Consider the following 22,086-nt stretch of genomic DNA (forward strand, 5'->3'; position numbering starts at 1 on the left):
TAGTGTAATGATGGGGGTTGTTGTCAGTCATCTGATATAACTGTATGTAATCTCTTATATGGTGTGTAGTGGTAATGATGGGGGTTGTTGTCAGTCACCTGATATAACTGTATGTAATCTCCTATATGGTCTGTAGTATAATGATGGGGTTGTTGTCAGTCATCTGATATAACTGTATGTAATCTCTTATATGGTGTGTAGTGGTAATGATGGGGGTTATTGTTGTCCTCCTAAACTTAGCTGACAGACTGACAACATTATTGCTGTTAAAGAGGTATTCCCATTCTGCAGGTGCAGGCGTGGTTAGGGCATGACTGAGGGCATGGTTAGGGCATGACTGAGGGCATGGTTAGGGCATGACTGAGGGCATGGTTAGGGGCGTGGCTGTGAGTGTGGTCAGGGGCGTGGCTTGTCCCTCTTTGCTCTCAGCAAGAGTTGGGAGGTATGTATATACCCCTGATCAAAGAGGCTTATTACTGTATAATGGCAGCTTTGTGCTTCACAGAAGTCCCAATATTAGTCCAAAAATTCACATGTCAACAATGGTGCTGCAGTAATTTCACTTGCAGTGTGAACCTACTAAAAAAAATGAACTATGTAAATGACATAATGTCTCCATTTTGGCATAAAAAAACAGTTGACAATGTCTGTAAGAGAGAAGTGAAAAGTGTCCATGAACTTTTTTCTGTAATTTATCGCAAACCCAAACAAGTCCTGTTCCACCTGCATCTTCAGTTTTATGGATCCCTCTTAGAGATGAAATAATTCCTATTACTTTTAGACATGTATGGCTACTGAGGGAAAACTGCTTCCAGAGCAGAAGTCAGTCTGTGGTTGTGCACTGTAGATGAGCACTTGCTTGACCTATGAATATTATCAAACCTCTTAGGGACCAAGAAATCTGCTTTCAAATGGAGATGGGATGGCTGCCAGTCATTTTCTGTAGGGGGCTAGATAAGACGAATGACAAAAATGCAGAGCTTTCATCTTCCATATTAATGACTGCTAGCAAATCTGACACAAGAGATGAGTCCTTTCTGTATGACTGCGGTTATACAATAAACAGCATTAAGTCAATAATGTGATTGCTGGTGATTGAATGGGTCAGTCAGAAACTTATTACCCACTTTACAACCCATTAACATCCAAGCACACATTACAGGGACAGGCCTGCCACTTTGGAAATGTGCTTACTTCAATGTAATTTAGAGACGTTTAACATCTTCTGATAGGCCATGGATCTCTTACTTATCTGTCTCTCATACAGATGTGTTGTACGTCATTTGTTTCTCTAGTCTGTCTGTTGTGTTCATGGTATTTTAGTGGTCATTTCCTATCTAATTGTTAGTATCCCATATGGTTTGCTTATTTGATTTACCTTATGTTTGATACTGTCCTTCATAGACAGAGGCGGCTCTAGACTTTGTGGGGCTTTAGGCGAAACTTAAACATGAGGCCCCCACTGACACTCATTATTTAAAAAGATAAGCAAGCGATAAAAAGCAGCACCGCTTCATTTTCTGCATACTGCACATGGTGATCTGATTGGCTAGCCAATGGTCATTCCGTCACTGCAGCACCAACTTGAAGTGGTAATGGGGCAAATATAAGTGAAAGAGTGTCAATGCATACACTGTATGTATCACCACTACCCAGGGGCGCACGCAGGCTTTTTTCCAAGAGTTAGGGTTTAAAAACATAAAATTATACCCCCACACCATGAAGACATTTTACTACCGTAGTGACTAATTAATAGAATCATAGTGTTAGAAAATAAATACCACTATATGGAGACCAATATCACCAATAACATCACTACACAAGGGATAAATTACTGCATCAAACCATGACAACATAGAATGTGTTGGCAGATAAGAACCATCTGGCTCTTACACAACTATACTGTACCAGCAGTCTATTATGGAAGGTGATACCACCATAATAGACTGCTGGCACAGTATAGTTGTGGTGGAAACCCGGCTGTGTATTATAGCTGTGTTCCTGCTGTAATCCAGTGGATATTCTGGGCAATATCCTCATGGAAATATGTAGCATAATGGAGGAACTAGTATCATGCTCAAGTGGTTTTAACCCCTTAAGGACTGAGCCCTTTTTCACCTTAAGGACTCGGCCATTTTTTGCAAATCTGACCACTGTCACTTTAAACATTAATAACTCTGGAATGCTTTTAGTTATCATTCTGATTCCGAGATTGTTTTTTCGTGACATATTCTACTTTAACGTAGTGGTAAATTTTTTTGGTAACTTGCATCCTTTCTTGGTGAAAAATCCCAAAATTTGATGAAAAATTTGAAAATTTTGCATTTTTCTAACTTTGAAGCTCTCTGCTTGTAAGGAAAATGGATATTCAAAATAATTATTTTTTTTATTCACATATACAATATGTCTACTTTATATTTGCATCATAAAATTGATGAGTTTTTACTTTTGGAAGACACCAGAGGGCTTCAAAGTTCCGCAGCAATTTTCCAATTTTTCACAAAATTTTGAAACTCGCTTTTTTTCAGGGACCAGTTCAGGTTTGAAGTGGATTTGAAGGGTCTTCATATTAGAAATACCCCATAAATGACCCCATTATAAAAATTGCACCCCCGAAAGTATTCAAAATGACATTCATTAAGCGTTTTAACCCTTTACGGGTTTCACAGGAATAGCAGCAAAGTGAAGGAGAAAATTCACAATCTTCATTTTTTACACTCGCATGTTCTTGTAGACCCAATTTTTGAATTTTTGCAAGGGGTAAAAAGGAGAAAATTTTTACTTGTATTTGAAACCCAATTTTTCTCGAGTAAGCACATACCTCATATGTCTATGTAAAGTGTTCGGCGGGCGCAGTAGAGGGCTCAGAAGGGAAGGAGCGTCAAATGGTTTTTGGGGGGCATGTCGCATTTAGGAAGCCCCTATGGTGCCAGAACAGCAAAAAACCCCACATGGCATACCATTTTGGAAACTAGACCCCTCGGGGAACGTAACAAGGTGTAATGTGAACCTTAATACCCCACAGGTGATTCACGACTTTTGCATATGTAAAAAAAAAAAAATGTTTTTACCTAAAATGCTTGGTTTCCCTAAAGTTTTACATTTTTAAAAAGGGTAATAGCAGAAAATACCCCCAAAAATTTGAAGCCCAATTTCTCCCGATTCAGAAAACACCCCATATGGGGGTGAAAAGTGCTCTGCTGGCGCACTACAGGTCTCAGAAGAGAAGGAGTCACATTTGGCTTTTTTGAAGGAAATTTTGCTCTGGGGGCATGCCGCATTTAGGAAGCCCCTATGGTGCCAGGACAGCAAAAAAAAAACCCACATGGCATACCATTTTGGAAACTAGACCCCTCGGGGAACGTAACAAGGGGTAAAGTGAACCTTAATACCCTACAGGTGTTTCACGACTTTTGCATATGTAAAAAAAAATAAAAAAATGTACCTAAAATGCTTGGTTTCCCAAAAAATTTACATTTATACAAAGGGTTAAAGCAGAAAATACCCCCCAAAATTTGAAGCCCAATTTCTCCCGATTCAGAAAACACCCCATATGGGGGTGAAAAGTGCTCTGCTGGCGCACTACAGGTCTCAGAAGAGAAGGAGTCACATTTGGCTTTTTGAAAGCAAATTTTGCTCTGGGGGCATGCCGCATTTAGGAAGCCCCTATGGTGCCAGGACCGCAAAAAAAGCCCACATGGCATACCATTTTGGAAACTAGAGCCCTCGGGGAATGTAACAAGGGGTTAGGTGAACCTTAATACCCCACAGGCGTTTCACGACTATTGCATATGTAAAAAAACGAAAACATTTTTACCTAAAATGCTTCTTTTCCCAAAAACTTTACATTTTTAAAAAGGGTAAAAGCAGAAAATACCCCCCAAAATTTGAAACCCAATTTCTCCCGAGTACGGCGATACCCCATATGTGACCCTTAACTGTTGCCTTGAAATACGACAGGGCTCCAAAGTGAGAGCGCCATGCGCATTTGAGGCCTAAATTAGGGATTGCATAGGGGTGGACATAGGGGTATTCTATGCCAGTGATTCCCAAACAGGGTGCCTCCAGCTGTTGCAAAACTCCCAGCATGCCTGGACAGTCAACGGCTGTCCGACAATACTGGGAGTTGTTGTTTTGCAACAGCTGGAGGCTCCGTTTTGGAAACAGTGGCGTACCAGACGCTTTAATTTTTATTGGGGAGGGGAGGGGGGCTGTGTAGGGGTATGTGTATATGTAGTGTTTTTTTACTTTTTATTTTATTTTTTGTGGTAGTGTACTGTAGTGTTTTTAGGGTACAGTCGCACGGGCGGGGGTTCACAGTAGTTTCTCGCTGGCAGTTTGAGCTGTTGCAGAAAATTTGCTGCAGCTCAAACTTGCAGCCCGATACTTACTGTAATCCTCCGCCCATGTGAGTGTACCCTGTACATTCACATTGGGGGGGACATCCAGCTGTTGCAAAACTACAACTCCCAGCATGTGCTGACAGACTGTACATGCTGAGAGTTTTAGTTTTGAAACAGCTGTAGGCACACTGGTTATGTATCACGGAATTTGTGACCTTACTCAGTGTTTCAAAACCAGTGTGCCTCCAGCTGTTGCAAAACTACAACTCCCAGCATGTACGGTGCATGGTGTAAGGTGACTGCTGGGAGTTGTAGTTTACAACAGCTGGAGGCACACCGGTCGTGAAACACTGAGTTAGGTAAAAAAAAAACTCTAAGTTTCACAACCAGTGTGCCTTCAGCTGTTGCAAAACTACAACTCTCAGCAGTCACCGACAGCCAACGGGCATGCTGGGAGTTGTAGTTATGCAACCAGCAGATGCACCACTACAACTCCCAGCATGCACTTTAGCTGTTTGTGCAAGCTGGGAGTTGTAGTTATACAACAGCTGAAGGTACACTTTTCCATAGAAAAAATGTGCCTGCAGCTGTTGCAAAACCATTAGTCCCAGCATGCCCATAAGGGAATGCTGGGAGTTGTGGTGGTCTGCCTCCTGCTGTTGCATAACTACAGCTCCCAGCATGCCCTTTTTGCATGCTGGGAGCTGTTGCTAAGCAACAGCAAGAGGCTGTAACTCACCTCCTGCTGCTGCTCCATCGCAGGCTGTCCCTCGCCGCCGCCGTCGCTCCTGGGGCCCCGATCCCAACATTGTCGCCGGGGATCGGGGTCCCCAGCACCCGGGGTCGTCTTCCCGCACCCGCTCACGCCCTCCGGAAGAGGGGCGGAGCGGGTGCGGGAGTGACACCCACAGCAGGCGCCCTAATTGGTCGGCCTGTAATCCGGCCGACGAATCAGGGCGATCGTGAGGTGGCACCAGTGCCACCTCACCCCTGCTGGCTCTGGCTGTTCGGGGCCGTCGGAGACGGCCCCGAACAGCCAGTAATTCCGGGTCACCGGGTCACTGGAGACCCGATTGACCCGGAATCGCCGCAGATCGCTGGACTGAATTGTCCAGCGATCTGCGGCGATCGCCGACATGGGGGGGCATAATGACCCCCCTGGGCGATATGCCGGGATGCCTGCTGAACGATTTCAGCAGGCATCCGGCTCCGGTCCCCAACCGGCTAGCGGTGGGGACCGGAATTCCCACGGGCGTATGGATACGCCCTGCGTCCTTAAGGACTCGGGATGCAGGCCGTATCCATACGCCCTGCGTCCTTAAAAGGTTAAGGTTACATTCACATTATGTTCTGTCGGGTTGTACACCTTATTGTACTACATTTGGTTTATTTCGCAAATATATACGCTGTGAGTGCAAGGAAAGTAAGGTCGGCCACGTTATAAGCCCTACACAGAAAGTGTATACTTCTTTAACAGGAGGCTTATATATATAGCCTGAGAGGGCACAAAACATAATGTTGTGCAGTTAAGCAGGCAAAAAATACAAAAAACTACTACAGTATTATACATACAATATGAATATGAATGTGTGTGTGTTTGTATATATATAAATATATATATATATATATATATATATATATATATATACATACATAGCAACAAAAATGGAGAAGGTTGACTGCAATTTAAAAAGTTGTAGCTTTATTCCATAGAAACAATGACTACGTTTCTGTAATCTCATACCACCATTGTCAAGTGCAAGTGATCCAATGGGTTTAAATACACATGATCATGTGACTCACTCATTTACATACATTATATCAAAAGATAAGTGTAAACAAAATATATAGTACATAATCTAACATAATCCAGGATTTACCCCAACCGGAACAAACAGAAGCCGCATGGAGCGGTGAGTCCATTCGCACCAGAGCGGCAATTCTGTGTCAATAATGATAAGCCAATGAATGCAGAGAAACAGCATCTATGTTAATGGTCACACGGAGAGTCCTCCCCGAGCATGCGCATAAGGGGAGAAGCGCCGTGTGGCCATGATGGAAACGGGCATAATGTATGAGCATTACCAGAGTATACCCATAGGAGGTCACATGACCAAAACAAAAGCACATGGCTAGATAGAGGTATATTAGGTATAAAGGGAGTGTGGAAAGGCTCTTAGTAAGTATATTTAAAGACCAAAAAATAGAAAATGGAGTCCTTCATAGGTGAATCATAATAATCTTTATTAAATAGCAAATGATAAAAACATGATTGTACGGAGGAATCACAGAACATGGGAACACTAGAACACTGCACCGAAACCTCTGCTGACATATGGTAAAAAGAACACCACAGTAAAGGCTTAAATGGGAGGTAAAAACTATTAATGTCAGGGGTGCCAACATTTACGGCCATGACTGTAAGTATATAACTGGCCCATACAAAAAATATGGGGAAAACAGTTACAGGTTAAACCCCCTCAAAGGACAAGGGGGGCACTCCCTCTGTCTGGAGAATAAAAGGTTTGGTCTCAAGGGGTAACACTCCTTCTTTACCATAAGAACTGTGAATTTATGGAACAGTCTACCTCAGGAACTGGTCACAGCAGAAATAGTTGAAAGCTTTAAAACAGGGTTAGAAACTTTCCTAGAATAAAATAACAATAATGCTTTTGCATAAATATAATCGCATCCCTTCCCCTTCATCCCACCATACCACTTCCCTTCAATTCCTTGGTTTAACTTGATGGACTTATGTTTCGGCCATACTAACTATGTAACTATGTATGTAACTATATAACTATGTTGTGGTTGAGAAGTCACATTCTTAGTTAACGTGTAAGATTTTTTGTTGCATTCTTAAAATTTTCACCTGCTTTAGATGGTTGTAATGTATGAACATTTTAGTGTTATTAGTGATGGGTAAATTTGGAAATAAAAAAAAATGTTGATATCGCTTCAGGTATATCGTATTCAGGCATAAGCTGTACTCTTGACCGCTCAGACCCAGAGACATGTTGTTCAAGTACTCACATACTCCCTGCTCCTTTCTGGGGCTAGGTCTAGACCAGAGTTTTTCCTCTTGGCTTCCAGTGACAGTATTTTCCTCTGCAGTGCTCTAGTGACCACTAAATGTTCACTAGAGGCCAAAGAGGAGAATGCCAGTCTGGGACTGGTCACTTGCAGGAGTGGGGAACTGAGTATTTTTACCCCCCCCCCCCCCCCCCAAAGGAGCAGTCATTTTGACAGGAGTCCATACTTCTCTACAGTAAGCAGTGATGTGTTAGATGTTGCTGATTACTGGTATTTCAAGGAGGTTAGTGGCTATGCTATGCTTTGTGATATGCCCAGAAAGTATTCACTGAGCAAGGGTTATAAAGTGTATGGCTTCTGCTCAGTATATAGTTTCCATGGTGCTCTAGCATAAGACACCATGAAAACTACCTTGTGTGGGAGTTTATCTCGGTAGAGATTGAAAAACAGCATTAAACAGCAATCTAAGACAGTGACCCAGTTCAGATGCAGGGCTTCTCCTGCTCTTTATTTTTAAATACAAAATACAGCAATATTCACATTGGCACAAAACAAAACCTGCTTTTCCAGCACCAACTAAGCACTTTAACGTGCCCTCACAGTGCAGGTAGCTTAATGCTGGCCCCCAACAAATCAAACTTTATATGTGCTACCTTACACGATTGGCAAAAGTCTGCTTTTTGAGGCTGTAGACTTCTGGACTAAAACTCCAATCTGATGGTCAGGTTTCTCTTAGCTATTCCCATTGCTTAGTGACAAGCTGACTTCAGCCCCTGTGCTGGACTAGGCTCGCCGAAAATCTGGTGTGGCCCAGGAAGCAGAATGAAAGGCACCCCTACAATCCTGCTTGTCATTTCATAAACATCCAGCTTGAAAATAGAACTTAAGAACCCTAGAAGCTATGCTAGTGATTTAACTCTTAACTGGATTTTCCCGTATCTCACCCTGGACGCAATGTTGTCATTTTAACATGAGTTAGCAGTTAACAGTGATGCTCTGTGCATTGTTGTTTACTGTATATCCCACACAGGTAGGGGGTGTTGCTATGCCTCACCATTTAAAGTGTTGTTGTCATTCAATTAAACTTTTGACATATTGAACAGATATGTCAGTGCTGAGAGCTCTTTTGATCGTGATATACAGTGCAGTCAGACTGATCACAGGAGATGAGCTCTATTATATTCTATGGAGCCAGTCTTCTGCATTGAGGACCGATACCTCAACCAATCTAAAATTTGGACATGTCTGAGACATTTAAAAAGTTTAATTAGATGGACCAATTAGATTAACTTTTTATACTCCATGGACTAGCCTCTCCGAACTGAACTCATGCAATTTAGGGCCAAATCCAAATCAGAGATAACTTCAAAACAGTTGACAGCCCAGTCTGATTGAAACCTCCTGAAACAAATCTTCACAAATGTTTAATGATACTCTAACAGCCACAATAACTAGATCTTAGGGGTGCTACTGAATCAAACTTGATCCATGAAAGCCAAGGAACATTTTTCTTAGTATGTTCATTGGCTTTTATGGATCAAATAAAATAGAGTTAGGGTGCATTTACACCACGTTTTTGCAATACGGCAGCCGGATCCAGCAGGGAAATTTAAAAACAAGTCACTGCTGTATCCCCATCTGATCCGTGCAGCTCCCCATTCAATAAAATGGCTCCTTTTTAGACCATATCCGGTTTTGTTGACAAACTGAAAACCGTGGTCTGCCACGGTTTTTAGTCCAGCTATAAAACTGATACAATTAAATAATGAGCCAACCGGAGTCACTATTTGACACCGTCTGGCTCGTTCAAATGAATGGGGTGTGGTGTGGGTCCGACGAGAATACAGCAGTGTCTGACATTGCAAAAATTGCTGTACTACATGTTGCATACTGTATATTATGTTTAAAGAGTATGTGCTTAATATGTTTCAGGTTTGTCTTCATCATTGGGACCTCAGTGGCTCTGGCTTTTAGCAGCATGTTGAAGAGAGGCATTTATCGTTCACAGCTTGTCCGGAAACTGACATGGAGAACATGTGTTCTTATGGCCATAGGAGTTTTCTTCCTTAACTATGGCCCAACTGATGGTCCATGTGAGTAGTAACTGTTGATAAGTAATGGTATTCCCATAAATCTGCAACCTGAAGTTGAATGTATACATGCTTATCTCACAGTTCTCGTTACTTCTCTCTTAATTCATGTTATTTTGTTCTAAAAAAAAAACACCTTCTCTACCTATAAAACAACAAAGCCACTAGTGTTTCACACTGTGATTCATTCTCTGAATTCTATATGTGCTAGTTTTTTTAATTTTTTTTTTTTTTTTTTTTTTTTTGCGGCATCCGGCTGAATTTTAATGTAGATTTGATGTAAATAAATAAAAACTAAAAAGTTGTGAGTGCATATGTATTTATCCCCATATGTATTCACCTTTGCTCTAAAACCTTTAAAAAAATGTCCGGTCCACCCAATTTACTTGGGAAGTCACCAAAGTTGAATATTGTCCCCTGCAAAGTGTCAAATGATCTTATGTAGCACAATATTCTCAGCAGCCTGCAAAACAAAGGAAGTAAGTAAGTAAGAAAGCAACATGAAGAGCATTGAGCTCTCCAAATGGGTCAGAGAAAAGGTTGTAGAGAAGTACAGATTAGGGTTGATTTATAAAAAAATATCCCAAACTTTGAACGTCCCACAGTGCACCATTAATGTCAGTATTAAAAAAATGAAAAGCATATGGCATTACTACAAACCTAAAAGGGGAACGCTGCCCACCAAAACTTAAGTGGGCAAGGAGTGGAATTCAGAGATTCAACAAAGACACCAATGATAACAAAGGAGTTACAATGATCCACATACAGTGAAGTATCTGTATGGACAACTATAGGACAGCTATAAGCCATACACCCTACAGAACTGAGCTTGATGAAAAATTGGTCATGAAAAAAGGCTATTGCTTAGCAAAAAACTGGTTTGGTGTTCACAAAATCCAGCATGTAGAGAGCCTCTGTGGTCAAATGAACTTAAAATTGAACTTTTTGATCATCGTGGAAAATGCTAGATGTGGCAAAAACACAATTCTTATGGAAAAGCAAAGGAGACTCGGCAACTCACCATTTCATGCAAGAATCAGATTCCTTTAATCCAGGAGGTAAGACAGATAACACGTAACAGCAAGGGAGGGCAAGAGGGGAGGCAGGGGGTGCGGGTAGGACTGCGCGGTTTTGTGCCAGGCTGGTACTTCTTCAAGCTACATGCATGTAGCTTAAAAAAGTGCATGTAGCTTGAAGAAGTGCCAGCCCGGCACGAAACCGTGCAGTCCTACCCGCACCCCCTGCCTCCCCTTTTGCCCTCCCTTGCTGTTACGTGTTATCCGTCTTACCTCCTGGATTAAAGGAATCTGATTCTTGCATGAAATGGTGAGTTGCCGAGTCTCCTTTGCTTTTCCATAACAATTGCTTGTATCTCTACACTCGTGGCACCACCTGATTCTGCACCTGTCACGGCCGCTAGCGACGCCGGCATTCTTCCACTTAGTGGGGAAGTTAATGCAGGGCTAATCTTAAAAAAAAAAAATATATATATACACACACACACACACACATACACATATATTAGAGCCTGCCAGAGATTTGAGATTGGGACAGAGGTTCACCTTCCACCAAGACAAGGGGGGAGACTTGTTAAAGTCAGTGTAGGTGCATTGATTTTATACACAGGTTTTGATGGTGTAGCTGGAGTGTGTGTGCAACACATTTATTCAATGGTTCAGTGTCTTTGATAAATTCAGGGTTAGTACACATTTTTTAGGAAACTTCACTTGCACACAGTGCACCACATTGTATGATTTGACGACTTTTCTGCAGCCTTTTTACCTGTGCGGCTGGCCTGGTGTATGCTTGTTGTGTGAGTGCTGTGCGACAAATCTGCAACTTTTTTTTTGGGAAAATTTGCATGTAATAAATCTCTTACCACTGCACAGTTCATGACGCCAGGGTAACGTTAAGCACCTACAGTGCAGGGTTACGGTAAACTATCTTTTACTGGGGCAGGAATAATGGTAAAATTATTTACAGTACAGATCAGAACTGGGAAGTGCAGAGTAACCTTGTGAAGCCTTTCACCTTGCTGGGACTTGTAGTTGCTTTCACTGGGCTGAATAATGGCTGCTATTGACTTAAGTTTTTAGGCTTGAAATATTTGACTTGTGACAACCCACGCTGACTTTAAATTGACTGAAAAATATTTCCACAGAGCTTCTAGTTTATTTGCCAGGCTTGGAACTTTAACTGCCCCTTTAGCAAAAATGTGCACACTTTTTGCACAAGTGTGTCAAATCTATGACAAATTTACACCAAAAAGAAGTGTAAAAAGCTTGATAAATATCCCCCTGTGACTCTAAACATACTTCTAAACATATGCTGGTGGGTTTTAAGACAATTTAATGTCTTGGAATGGCCTAGTGAAAGCCCAGACCTCAATTCAATTGAAAAAAGAAAAAGAAAACAAAGGTGCGCTCCTAGTGTAGAGGTTTTAGGTAAGCAAGTGCCCTCAATGGGTATGGGGTCTGCTTACCAGAGATTGTTGTGCTCAATTCAATTGAGACTTTGTGACTTTTAGACAGTGGGGGAAATTTAGAAAAACTTCCTTAGTCTTAGTTAAACTGGATACCAAAAATATTTAGCACTTTCAAAGTGGTCGGCATGTTGTAAAACCCAAATGTGCAGAACTCACAAAAGTTAATTTTACTTCCAGTTTGTAATGCAACAAAACAGGAAACATGAGTACTTTTGAAAGTCACCAAATGTATGAAAGTATTAACAGTATATTTCTGGGTTTGCATATCTATTATAACGTCTTGTTTTTCATGTATCTATCTAAGATGAAGCAAATATGTACATTTTCAGTTGGAACTTGTACAGTATTTATTAATGTACTGCACCATTTTATAGTAAAATAGTTAGATCTTTATGTTAAGTGCAGTTAAGCAGTGGAAACTCATTTTATGAAGCTCCTGAGGCTGTGGTTTTCACAGGGCGTTATTGTGGATAAAATAGCAGAAATATTTCCTTCTGACTCTTTTTCTCTCCGGGTGTAAAGTGGGTAGTTCTTAAGCGTGCTGAACTACATTTCCCACAAGCACATTGCTCTTGTTTAAAGGAGTACTGCAGCCTTAGATAACTTATCCCCATCCACTGGATAGGGCATAAATGTCTGATTGCGGGGTCCGACTGCTGGGACCCACTGCAATCTCACGTATGGGGTCCGAGAACTGCCGCGGCTCTGTTTGGCTAATGCTTGTGTCGTAGACCTCATTAAGGAGGTCGACAGACACGCTCCCTCCACTCCTCTATGGGAGTGGTGGGGATGCACGAATGCTGCTGGAGGGGGCGTGTCGGCAACAGCGTCATGCTGCAGTCGGCATGCCTCCTGCATGAGAAGAGCTGCAGCAGAGTCGGGGCCCTGTACAGGAGATAGCGGGGAGTCCCAGAGTTCGGATAGGAGTAGGGGATAAGTTGCCTAAGGCTGCAGTACACTTATCCCCTATCCGCAGGAACACTGAGACCCCCCTCCCTCCACGATGTCCTGTACGGGGCACTGGCTCTCCCCGTGCAGGAGGAGTGTCAGCTTCAGCATGACGCCACGGCCGACACGCCCCCTCCATGTATCTCTATGGGAGAGGCGGCAATGCAGCGTTCGTGCATCCCCGCCTCTCCCATAGTGCTGTATGGAGGGGGTGTGTCATCGTCATAAGTGAGGTCGACGACTAGTGCATTAGCCGCGCAGAGCCGCAGTAGTGCCGGATCCCCGTACGGCAGATTGCAGGGGGGGGGGGATCAGACACTAATCCCCTATCCTGCGGTTAGGAGATAAGTGTCTAAGGCTACATTCACATCTCGTTTTTACATTACGGGTGCCGGATCTGGCTGGGGGAGGGCAAACCGGGCTCTCCCGTACCCCAGCCGGACCAGCGCTGAACTCCATTCACTTTAATGAGCAGACCAGAGTCAAACGGTGACTCCGGTCTGCTAATTTTTGACCCGTATGCGGTTTCCTGACCGGACCTAAAACCGTAGTATACTATGGTTTTAGTTCCGGTCACAAAACTGGATACGGGTCAAAAATGAGCCGACCGGAGTCACCGTTTGACTCCGGTCGGCTCATTAAAGTGAATGCAGTTCAGCGCTGGTCCGGCTGGGGTACGGGAGAGCCCAGTTTGCCCCTCCCCCAGCCGGATCCGTCAACTGTAATGTAAAAATGAGATGTGAATGCAGCCTAACACTGCAGTACTCCTTTAAGGCTCCATGTAATCTCCTGAGCACTGCTGACCTTTGACATTTAAAAAGACTCTGTACTGTCAGTGACAACAGGAGCAACACTTTCAGGAAGAGCCATAATATAGTGCAAATTTTATAATGTTTTATCAATAAATCTTCACTGTCCTTTAAAAAGATGCAAGGAGCTGCTGCTGTACAATAAAAGCGGGTGGAGCCCCATACATTGAGAATGATGCAACTTTGCATGAACATCCTCAGTACAGAGAAATAAAATGGTCTCCACTATACAGAAATAGCAGGTGTAAACTGCCCATGCATTCAGGTAGAAACAAACTACTTTCATGGGAATTCTGCGGTTAGTTGAATCCACTTAATTCCCCCATATAGTATTATGCTAAGTGCCTATATAGTAGTTAGGTCCCTTTGTGGTCTCATATGATATAAGGCTCCCCTCTGTGTCCCAATACAGTGTTACGCACCCTGAGTGCCCCCATATAGTAGTTAGGCCTCCTCTTGTCTTCCATATACATAGGTCTCTCTGTGCCCCCCATATTGTATTAGGCCTCACTTGTGGCCCCATATAGTTGTTGGGCTCCTTCTGTGCCCCCATATAGTATTAAGCCTTCTCTGCCCCCCCCCCCATATACAGTATGATGCATTCACTGTGCCCTTCCCCCATTTAGTATTTAGGCCCACTCTGTGTCTGTCCCATCTCTGCACCCTAATAGTTGTTAGGGTCATTTTGTGACCCAATATGGTCCTATGAAAAAAGTTCAATGGAATTCCCCATCAGCCTCTCCCTCTTTAAGGGGGTGTTTTAAGATGCACACACAGGTGACTGTTATGTTTGCCTAAGACATGTGTCTTGGATTTCTGGGAGAGTCCTGCTCCACAGAAAGCGGCACAGGTACAGTTTAATCAGTGTACCATGGGCCCTGGGTCTTACTAGCGCCGTGCAACATTCTGGGTGCCATGTTCCTGTTGTATTGCCCGGAGTGATGTGTGTCTTGCTGTTCTGTCCACTAGAGGCCACGCGCAAGCACTGTCTTTGTTTTATAGGGCTGGTGTGCACTCCCTAGTGGTTCCCCTTCCAATCGTTGGAAAGCAATCCCTATTTAAAAAGGCCACACCTGTTGTTCTGGGACTCAGCAAGTTTGTTTGCTCATCCTGGAGTGTACCTGAGCTGCTAAGGTCTATGTAACCTGCCTGTTCTAATATTGTCTGTCTTCTGAGCCCTGCCTTTTATTGTATTCGCCTTTTGCCTTGGACTCTGTATGCACTCTGTAAATAAATACCATTATCAGCATTGCTGTGCCTGGCGATATCTCTAAGTGTCAGTTTTTCCCCATTCTGCCTGCCTGGCCGGCTGTCACTTGTGGCACAGTGGGTCCACACCGGTGGGGCGTTACATATGAGAGCCCGCTGGAGTATACTTTGGTCCTTTGGTGGACTAATCAGACACTGGCTGAACAGTCCCCTCCACCCTTCCTGGGACCCTCTACAGTCGAGCTAGCTGCACCCCTGTCTTTACTACACCTAATATATTATCGGCAGTTCTCCATTACTGATTTATTTTAGCCTACATTGTTTTGAAACCCATCTGAGTTTGTTTAGTTTTCCCAGTTAATTTGCAAAGACTGACACTTAATGGATATTAGTCATGCGAGAGATGAGACGCTATGTCCGGAATGCACTGGAGAGAGGATAAATATTATTACTGATAATGTATTTACTGTAACATTCCCTCCGATTTCAACTTCTCTCATTTTTCCTGTCTTATTACTTTTACTTATTATTAACTGGAAGCGGAAACAGCTCTAAGAGCCTTTTACATTTTTCCATATTTAAATAACTCAGTGGAACTTTAACATAATTTTTAGGCCCACGTTGTAACCTAACCATATTAACACATTTCTCTACTCTTGATAATTAGATTTGCTTGAATAGTTAGCACATATTTGTTAAGCTGGAGCATATATAGAGGAAAAGGGGCTTTGTGTCAAACTCTACAGCACCATACTGCCCAATCCAACAACAGGTGTAGGGAAGTTTCATTTCATGACCTTCATGCTAATTCTTTTCTGTTGTATTTGCTTATATAGTAAAGGGAAAGGGATTGGGCTATCCTTACCAAAGGTATAAGGGCCCTATTACTCTGGATGAATACTGGCCATATAGGCTGATACCCCCCTTTGTAATAGGGCCAGAGATCAGCCATGAATGATTATATGATGATTCATTGGCTGATAGGGTTGTTTACACCTCATCTACCACGGGCCACACACCTCACTATGTAACAGAGGATATGAGGCCAACAGCTGAATGCAGCAAAGGGCTTCATGAATGGTCTCCTGAATCTGCAGTACAGAGGAGGAGCCATTAATAGAAAGATGCCGGCTGGTCATGTCTATTCACGGGGAGCTTGGGAACGCCCTAATGCACCAAGCAGGTCATTTGCATATAAATATAAAATGTAATTGAGGCGGAATGGAGTCATGGAGTGGGATCAATAAGTATGTACAACAGGTTATTGCGGGGGAAAACTGATTACAGATTCCCTTGAAATCATATTGTTTGTTACATAGTGAGGTTGACTGGAATACCTTAACAAAGTAAAAACCTAACACTCAGACAAATAAAATGAAAAGTTTTGTATGACGGAACTACTAGCACCCTAGCAGATCCAAGTCATCAAGGCTAAATAACACATTGGGGAGAGATTTTTCAAAATCTGTGCAGAGGAAAAGTTGACCATAGCAACCAATCATTGCGCTTCTTTAATTTTTAAAAAACCTCTAAAAAATAAAGAAGGAATCGTATTGGTTGCTAATGGCAACTGGTCAACGTTTTCACTGGAGAGGCTTTGAAAATTTCCCCTTATGTACATGAGGTTTGCATTATCCGTTTCCTATTGTAGCTTACCGTTCAGCATATTTGTTGCTAAGAGCTACAGACACCATTGGACATTGAATAGCTGTTTGGATATAAAAGCAAACTTTACTTTTCCTGGAGCTGATGGTGGCTGCCAAACTTATAGAATCAAGTTTTAATTTCTCACCCAAGTGTCAAGAAGGCGGAGTGGAGCTGCTCAAGTGCTACAGCCTGTCATGCCATATCCCCTTCTTGACTCATTTACAGGGCTCTGTACATTAGTGATGAGCGGCATTGCCCATATTCGAATTCACGATATTTCACAAATATATAGGCGAATATTCGTCCTATATTCGCGAATTTCACGTATTCGTTATATTTGTATATTCGCATATGAGAATATTCGCATATGCGAATATTCGCATATGTGAATATTCGCGTATTGGAGGAAGAAAACAGTGAGGGGGTGGGCAACTTTACTATTGGTTGCTAGGGATGTTGTTGATAACCTGTGACAAGTGTATTTGCATCATTCTAATTGGCCCACAAGTGAAAAGAAGGAATATGCGAATATTCACATATGCAAATATTCACATATGCCAATATGCGCATCTGTGGAAAAAAGCGAATATTCGCAATTTCGAATATATAGCAAATATATTCGCAATATTCTAATTCGTGAATTTGCGACATTCGCGATAAAAATTCGAAATGCGAATATTCGCACCCAACACTACTGTACATCAATCAAGGAGGTGCTGGGAAGTGTGGATTAGCATGAGGCATATGCCAGGTCGTAGCTTTTGAGCAGTTCGGCTCTGCCTCCTTGACACTTGGCTGGCAATTTAAAAGTTTGGCTCCCATGATCTTTAGGAAAGAAACAATTTGCTTTTTAACCCTAACAGCTATCCAAAAATATCTGAAGCTCCTAGCGACAAATACAGCTGTCAGGTTCCCTTTAAGCTGTACTGTATGTATTTTGCTGAATCGCTAGATGCTGAGAAATATTAATCGCCATAAATATTGACAACCAGGATGTTATAGCTGCGGGAAGCATTTTTCCTGTAATTGCATATAAATAATTTTATGTTGTTAATCCACTACAATACTGTCATGTGGGTGATCTCTACATCAAAAGTTTAGCCTCATACATATTCCTAATGCTGGAATATTGACCTATGCATATGGACAATAGCAAATTATTCCTTGAGGTTCAAGATTCATTTATTGCATCCTCCAATGGGACCAAGCTATAACAAAGTGGTGGACCCTTAAATGGACTGTACAGCCAGATAAAAAGTTTTTGCCCCATAACAGATATTGATAACGGCCTCCTATAATGTCTGGCAACTTTTTTCCCCCTTTCTTTCAATGACTCATTGGTCAATACCCCCACATTAATTTTCTGACAATGCAGTTCTCATAAAACCTCCATTTTATGTCCATTTTATTCTTTAAGTGCTATTGAACTATGATTTCTATGCCAGACCATAACATTTTAGAGTAAATAATAATTGTTGTAATAAGGCAGCCAGGCTCTGTGACTTCTGAAAAATCCCTTTAAAGGGGTACTCTGCCCCTGGCATCTTATCCCCTATCCAAAGGATAGGGGATAAGATGTTAGATCGCCGCGGTCCTGCTGCTGGGGACCCCGGGGATCGCCGCAGCGTCACGTCATGGCTCCGCCCCTCATGACATCACGGCCCGTCCCCTTAATGCAAGTCTATGGCAGGGGGCGTGATGACCGCAACGCCCCCTCCCATAGACTTGCATTGACGGGGGCGGGCCGTGACGTCACGAGGGGCGGAGCCGTGACTTAACCATGCTCTGGCCCCTGTATTGCCCGTCATTACGTGCTCGCTCTGCGCAGTAATGATGGCGGGGTGCTGCAGCGGCGATCCCCGGGGTCCCCAGCAGCGGGACCCCAGCGATCTGACATCTTATCCCCTATCCTTTGGATAGGGGATAAGATGTCTAGGGGCGGAGTACCCCTTTAAGAAGTTCTTGAAGCTCTGTACAACAAGGTGATAGAATAATGAACATATATTTTATTCCAGTATTTAATGGCACCGTTCTGTGCCTACAGCAATCCAATACTGTGAATTAAAGAGCTCACTGGAGAAATGCTTCTAAAACAGTATAGATTTCCTTCATTGAGTTGACAGTCATTATTATTTACAAGTCAGGAAAAAAGCAACATTAAAATCAAATCTCTGTGACTGGATACAGAAATCTTTCTGCAAATAGATGCTGGCAAGTACTCAGGTTAATTGAAAACCTCTTTACTGATGAAAATGTTCCAGTGAATGAGTGCGATATAGGTCCGAACCCTCAGGTCTTCTGAGCAGTGGCCACTGACTACCAAGAGGAGTCATCCTACCATAGTAAGTGATGACACTTATTGATCATGGGGTCTTACTGCCCAGGACATCAGAATAGAGGGGCTTAGCTAGTGCTTTGGTTCATTCAATATTGTTCTTCACATGTACTGTATGGGTCTGTCTACCTTCATTTTATAGGAAATGTTTTGATTCTCCTGGACCCCCCTGATTATAATGTCCTAGCAATATGCCATGATACAATGAGATGAGAATACCTCTTTAAAGGGGTACTCTGGTGGAAAACTTTTTTTTAATTTTTTTAAATCAACTGGTGCCAGAAAGTTAAACAGATTTGTAAATTACTTCTATTAAAAAATCTTAATCCTTCCAGTACTTATTAGCTGCTGAATACTACAGAGGAAATTCTTTTCATTTTGGAACACAGAGCTCTCTGCTGACATCATGACCACAGTGCTCTCTGCTGACATCTCTGTCCATTCTAGGAACTGTGCAGGAGAAAATCCCCCATAGCAAACATATGCTGCTCTGGACAGTTCCTAAAATGGACAGAGATGTCGACAGAGAGCACTGTGCCTGTGATGTCAGCAGAGAGCTCTGTGTTCCAAAAAGAAAATAATTTCCTCTGTAGGATTCAGCAGCTAATAAGTACTGGAAGGATTAAGATTTTTTAAGAAGTAATTTACAAATCTGTTTAACTTTCTGAGACCAGTTGATTTAAAAAAAAAAAATAATTCCATAGGACTACCCCTTTAATATTTGGTTAGTTAACACTCCAGGAGGGAGACAATGGCCCTCATTTATCAAAAAAGTCGGGTTGTTTTTTTTGGGGGGCTTTTAACCCGACCATCTTTTTCCCTATCAATTTATTAATTTGTCGCAAGTGTTGTCACTGTCTGATTTTTTGGGCGCAGTCGGATTGTTTGTCGCAAAAAAAAACAAAAAAAATTATGAAGATTCCAAAATTAGGGAAATGGCAAACACTTTTTCCCACTGCTTGAAGCAATTTGAAAAAAAGGACACTGAAACCCTAAAATTCGAGTCGAGTTTCTTAATAAATCAGTGGGAAACCAAGCTTTTGGTCAGGAAACGCCCCTTTTTAGGCTTTCAAAATCCCCGAGTCGGGTTCGTAGGAAAGGCTTGTCGCAGTTTGTCGCACAATGTCTGCGCCTTGCGCCCAAAAAAAAACCGACAAAAACTGTCGGGTTTCCAATGATAAATGAGGGCCATTGTGTCTCATTATGCCCACTTTTCCAGGTCATCATAAATGCAGCATTAAAAATAAATTACTGAGTCAATAATCTAAGTTCTAATGAACCCCCGGCCATTTCCTTTATGTAATATAGAGGTCACAAGTTCTGGAAGCTACTATCAAAACAACCCAGCAGCCTGTCAGATATATATTGAATAACATCAATGGACGTCATGAATAACATCAATGGTCTCTGTTACTGTGCTTTAAGTGTGTTTTAAATGGACCCTATCAATACTGAGATATCTTGTATTGGCTCTGTACACACTGGATATATTTCGGGTCCCTCATTTTTAAGTTGTAATATATATTAACATTTTCAGAGCAAGTTCAGAGACAAGACTTATGTAATGCACTACTCACCTAGCCACACTCCAGTGGTTTTCCTGGCAGACCAGCTTCTCTGGCATTGGAGGCCTTGATTGGTTGCTACAACTACCAGCCTCACTGCTCTGGAGCAGGAAATGCCAGTCTCCACCCTTGGTGCCAGTGTCCATTGCTTCCTGCAGCCTGGGATATTTAAAGTGTACCTGTCATTTGCAAAAACTTTTTAACAAAATGTGGATAATAACATCATATGTATATCTGTAATATACACTGGTTAAAAAATACCCTGCTTGTCCTCAGTGTACAGAGCATACACATGAATATATATATATATATATATATATATATATATATGTAAGTGCACACATGTATGCGCACTGTGCAGTTTTATATATATGTATGCATGTGTATGTATATATATATATATATATATATATATATATATATATATATATATGCATATATTTTTAGCTCAGGTCTTTTATGCAATTTTTAATATACATCTTTTTATACATCTTCCTATCGCTCCTAACAATCTTGTCATATTGTACAGTACTATACCACATTTTACTACACTATATATATTTGCATTTCCTACTGGTGGATATATAAACGCACCTACAACTACATATATTTTTTATGTGTTCTATTTACGGGCTTTATCTTTTACGCATCGATTGTAGACCTGTCTTAATGAATACTGAATATATATTCGCCAAACAAATTATGGTCACTCCTTACCATCATATGTCGGAGAACTTGTACGCAACAGTGTGCTACTCTGTGTCCACTTGTGATTTTATCTGCCATTCGAATAAGTTTTATATTTGTTTCTCTGGTATTGTCTCATTGGACCTGAGGAAGGCATTCTGTATATGCCGAAACACGTTGTACGTTCTTTGCAAAATAAAATATTTATTGTCCTGTGCTGGCTTGAGTCTGTCGTTTCCTGACCACCTGCGAGCAGCGCCTCCAAAACCGTATTTTTCCACTTCCACTTGCATATTTAAACAGGTATCTGCTAACCACAGAGACCTGTGATTGATGTTACTTAATGCAGCACTTTATTGCTGGGTTACTGTGTTCTGACCTCCTGTCTGTTTACTTGGTTTCTTCCTTTGTTGCTGGATTTTGGCATTGATGCGCCCTTCTGTCTCCTAACCCTTAAAGGAGTACTATGGTGTGTTTTTTATTATCCCTCTGTGCCCGGGCTGGTAAACGAAACAAAACAAACTTTAATTCACTGTCCTACGTTTGTTCGTAGCGGCGATATCGGTGTCCCGTTTTCCGGTCCCTGTCCTCTTCCGCTTCCTGCAGGACGGTGAGTCACGCTACGCTCAGCGTATCAACTGCTGCAGCGGGACACTGCTGCGGCTGCTGATACGCTGAGCGAAGCATGACTCACCCGCCCGCAGGAAGCGCAAGAAGACAGGGACCAGGGAACAGGACACCAATATCAGCGCAACTGGGGAACCTGGGAAGGTGAGTTAAAGTTTGTTTTGTTTTGCTTGGCAGCCCGGGCACAGAGGGATAATAAAAACCACACCATAGTACTCCTTTAACTTGGCTTTTGACCATTCTCTGGTACCTTACTCTCTTACTGGCAGTTGACCTCAGTTCTGATTTTGACTTCACTACTGACTTGT

The 22,086-nt window shown here is 42.2% G+C and overlaps 1 protein-coding gene across 7 annotated transcripts in view; it reads left to right on the plus strand.

The window, feature by feature from the left end:
- LOC130282764 (proto-oncogene tyrosine-protein kinase receptor Ret-like) overlaps positions 1–22,086 on the plus strand; it is a 597,601-nt gene that overhangs the window by 180,414 nt on the left and 395,101 nt on the right. For 5 of the 7 annotated variants that reach the window (XM_056531399.1, XM_056531400.1, XM_056531401.1 and 2 more), the window contains one exon: positions 9,309–9,469. In XM_056531399.1, coding sequence (XP_056387374.1) covers positions 9,309–9,469 — 161 coding nt within the window. Of the gene's footprint in view, positions 1–9,308; positions 9,470–22,086 lie in introns of those variants that run through there. The other 2 variants (XM_056531404.1, XM_056531405.1) reach the window with 1 other exon arrangement.

The sequence above is a fragment of the Hyla sarda genome, chromosome 7 (assembly GCF_029499605.1).
Source record: "Hyla sarda isolate aHylSar1 chromosome 7, aHylSar1.hap1, whole genome shotgun sequence".
Taxonomy (NCBI): domain Eukaryota; kingdom Metazoa; phylum Chordata; class Amphibia; order Anura; family Hylidae; genus Hyla; species Hyla sarda.